Source organism: Limulus polyphemus, unplaced genomic scaffold (assembly GCF_000517525.1).
Source record: "Limulus polyphemus unplaced genomic scaffold, Limulus_polyphemus-2.1.2 Scaffold4191, whole genome shotgun sequence".
NCBI lineage: Eukaryota > Metazoa > Arthropoda > Merostomata > Xiphosura > Limulidae > Limulus > Limulus polyphemus.
Genome location: NW_013669801.1, coordinates 95,702 through 99,288, shown reverse-complemented (window position 1 = coordinate 99,288; position 3,587 = coordinate 95,702). Strand labels below are relative to the sequence as shown.

The 3,587-nt window shown below is 30.7% G+C and overlaps 1 protein-coding gene across 2 annotated transcripts in view; it reads left to right on the top strand.

Annotated features, from left to right (window-relative positions):
• Positions 1–3,587, top strand: part of LOC106470738 (protein SET-like) — a 17,742-nt gene that overhangs the window by 2,500 nt on the left and 11,655 nt on the right. For both annotated transcript variants that reach the window (XM_013931304.2, XM_022399380.1), the window contains exon 2: positions 2,064–2,254. In XM_013931304.2, coding sequence (XP_013786758.1) covers positions 2,064–2,254 — 191 coding nt within the window. The remainder of the gene's footprint in view (positions 1–2,063; positions 2,255–3,587) is intronic.

Genomic DNA, 3,587 nt, shown 5'->3' with positions numbered 1-3,587 from the left:
CTTTGTGCCGTATCCTATTCTTCAGTCGTAGCATGACATTCTGGAATATCTATTGTGCTTGTTTTAATTAAATTTCTCTGCTGCAGTTTTATGCCGTATCCTATTCTTGAGTCGTAGCATGACATTCTGGAATATCTATTGTGCTTGTTTTAATTAAATTTCTCTGCTGCAGTTTTATGCCGTATCCTATTCTTGAGTCGTAGCATGACATTCTGGAATATCTATTGTGCTTGTTTGAATTAAATTTTTCTGCTAAAGTTTTTATTTCGTACATCCACATACCACCAATGTCATCAGTTCTACAGTTTAAAATATTACTGAGGATATAATAGGATATTATTAGCACTATTTTATTGGTTCCATCCATAGTAACCAAGTTACTGTTACAATTCTGCAAGCCTTCTAAGTTTCCAAAGGAACATATCTTAAGTGATCTGCATGTTATATGTATGTAAGTTAGCTGTTGGAGTTTGAGTTGATCTTGATTCAGTAGTTTCACCAAAATTCTATAACATGTGAAAAAGCAATATCACAAGACTGTGTATCTAATATATCTGTTTGTCAGGAAACGTTGGTAACATGAATGTTATCCCGTAACTTTTGTGCTGTTAAAATTTACCAAATAACATAAACTGTAGTATTGTTAACAGCACTTGTCACTTCATGAATAAAAACACTCATCATCCTATTCTAGAATGAGTTCACAATCCTCAGAATTAAGACATAAAATCCACGTCAAGAAACATGCAAGCATAAGTGCATTAATCATATGTATACAGGTGGGTCAAAGTGTGTATGTCACAATGTTTTTACAGACTTGTGTTTAAAATTTAATCAAAACAACTATTATCAATTTATGTCAATAAACTTGCCATCAAAACTTAGTTTATTTTTCAAATTTTAATAATATATAAGTTATCATTTCAAAACGGAATGTTTAAAGAACTCAAAGTCATCACTTTTCTGTGTTGTGTGACATATTTGCCTTTGAATTCTCCTCTTCTATTATAGCTTCTATAACACTCTACCAGTTAGAAATACAAACTAAAAATACTGAAAAGTAATCAATACATAATTTGAATCTTCAACCTTTTTTATTTCTTGAAATATCAATAAATTTGTTAAATATACCAGAGAATTCACTTGTGCCTACTAGGCTGGTGGGCATGTTTATAACCAATAAAATAGTATATTTGAATCCACAAGAAACTTAAGGTTGTGCAGTTCTGGTTATCAAAAGTGTTAGTTTGTAAAGAAAGCTTAATGTGTGTTAAGTTTATTTCTTTAAGCAGTTACGAAAGTTTTCAACTTATTTATAGCTTAGTTAGAAAGCCAGATAAATTATAGTAGTTTTGGAACATTCTATTCCAGTGCCTGATATATTGTTTTGTGTTTGAAAGCTACATGAATTGTGTTTTGGACAATCAGCATGATGAGAAAAAGTAGGGTTACTTAAACAAATGTCCTCAGTGCTAAATTTTTTGTTTTATATATTTTTTTATTTGATGTGTATATACATATAAAGAAAATAATTAAGACATACAACTTTGGAAACAATACTTAAGTTAATTTCAATGAGGAAGTTCTTGTGGTTAACCATCACTGTAACTCTAAGCTGTACTGGAAGCATCTCACTATGATGTATTACTTTTCTTACAGGTCCAGTAGTAAACCCATGAAATTAACAGAAAGCAGATATGAAAAAATGTTATACTTGTTAGGATAAAGAAAAATTTGAAAAGTTTTCAAAATCTCGCAGCTCTGTCTTGTCATGCTCTTACAATATTCAACTTTCCCAGCAAGTCAGAATTAAACAAAACTTGCTAATGCTAGCAAAATAAAGTGAAATAGTCCTAAGAATGTGGTTTTAAAACGTTCTTCAAACAATGTAAAACTGAAGTAATTTTTTTTGTTTTCTCTTTATATAATAGTAGCTAAAACATTTCAAACTAATATAAATCTAAAGTAACAAACTTCACTCTTACCAGTGGTATTAAAGCAAGCGGTATTCCCAAATGTGACTCATTCACATTATACATGATTTTCCCTTAATGGAACAATAGTTTGTCAACCATCCACAAATCTCTGCTGTTCTTGATGAGGAGGAGGAGGAGTGTTTACATTTCTTGACTAAGTTGGAGGTGGAGGAGTTTGAAGACATAAAGTCTGGCTATAGAATCAAATTCTTCTTTGATGAAAACCCATATTTTGAAAATGATGTTTTAATCAAAGAATTTCATTTAGGATCATCAGGTAAGGTTAAGTTTTTAATTTATTTTTACTGTGTTCAGTGATAATGTAACAAAATTTCAGTATATAAAAGTCCATAGTTTTTGTAGTGTAGGGCATGAAAGCTTTTTTCTGGGTGTATGCATGTTCTTTCTCTTGGTACTATTATGCTGCCCACTAGGGGCTGTAAATTAATATTGGGAACTTTGGTAAAGGAAACCTGATGTAATTTAACACTGACATTTTAATGGTGAAAGCCTTGCAATTATTAGAATTAGAATGATACTAAAGGTTGTTTCATTATATTATACCTGTTATTACAATAATTAGGCCAATAAAATCCATAGATATTGAAATACTTAATCTATCATCCTTCCTTCAATTTTTTAGTGGTAAGTTAGCAGACTTTAAGTACTAAAACTGGGTTTTGATTCCCTTTGGTGATTGTGTAGCTTTATACCAAACAAACATTATTATCTTTTTACATTAAGTTTCCTCCACCAGAGTTCCTAGTATTAACTTATATCACGTTTCTTCCACCAGAGTTCCCAGTATTAACTTATATCACGTTTCTTCCACCAGAGTTCCCAGTATTAACTTATATCACGTTTCTTCCACCAGAGTTCCCAGTATTAACTTATATCACATTTCTTCCACCAGAGTTCCCAGTATTAACTTATATCACGTTTCTTCCACCAGAGTTCCCAGTATTAACTTATATCACGTTTCTTCTACCAGAGTTCCAAGTATTAACTTATATCACGTTCTTCCACCAGAGTTCCAAGTATTAACTTATATCACGTTTCTTCTACCAGAGTTCCAAGTATTAATTTACACCAGGTTTATGGAAGAGTTTGAAGGAGTGTGTAGAAATTACAAGTGTTGTATACATAAATTACATTTACTTACACACTTACCATGTCAGTTTGACTCGCTAGAAAAGTTTCTTAGTTTTGGAAACTTATGAAAGTGAGATAGAATTCTCATTGTTTTGTCTGTTCATCAGTGATCACTTAACCCTTTCGAGACAGGTCATGGACAAAAGGCCATGTTATCTCGTTTGTTGACTCATGTTCAAAATTTTGTTGAACTACTATTTCATAAATTTATGTCAATAATTTGGTATCAAACTTTAGAATATAATTCACATTTTAGTACTATACATTACTCAATGTCTTAATTTAAAAATAAATATTAAAAAACATATAAACATTGATTTTTGTGTGTCACATGGTTTGTTCAAATTAGATGTTTGTAAAGTCAAAATACTAAGTCTATAGTTTCATACGAATTAGAATCTCAAATTACAGATATTGACAAGCTAGAATATAAAATAAGAAGTCTTATCTTTTCCATTT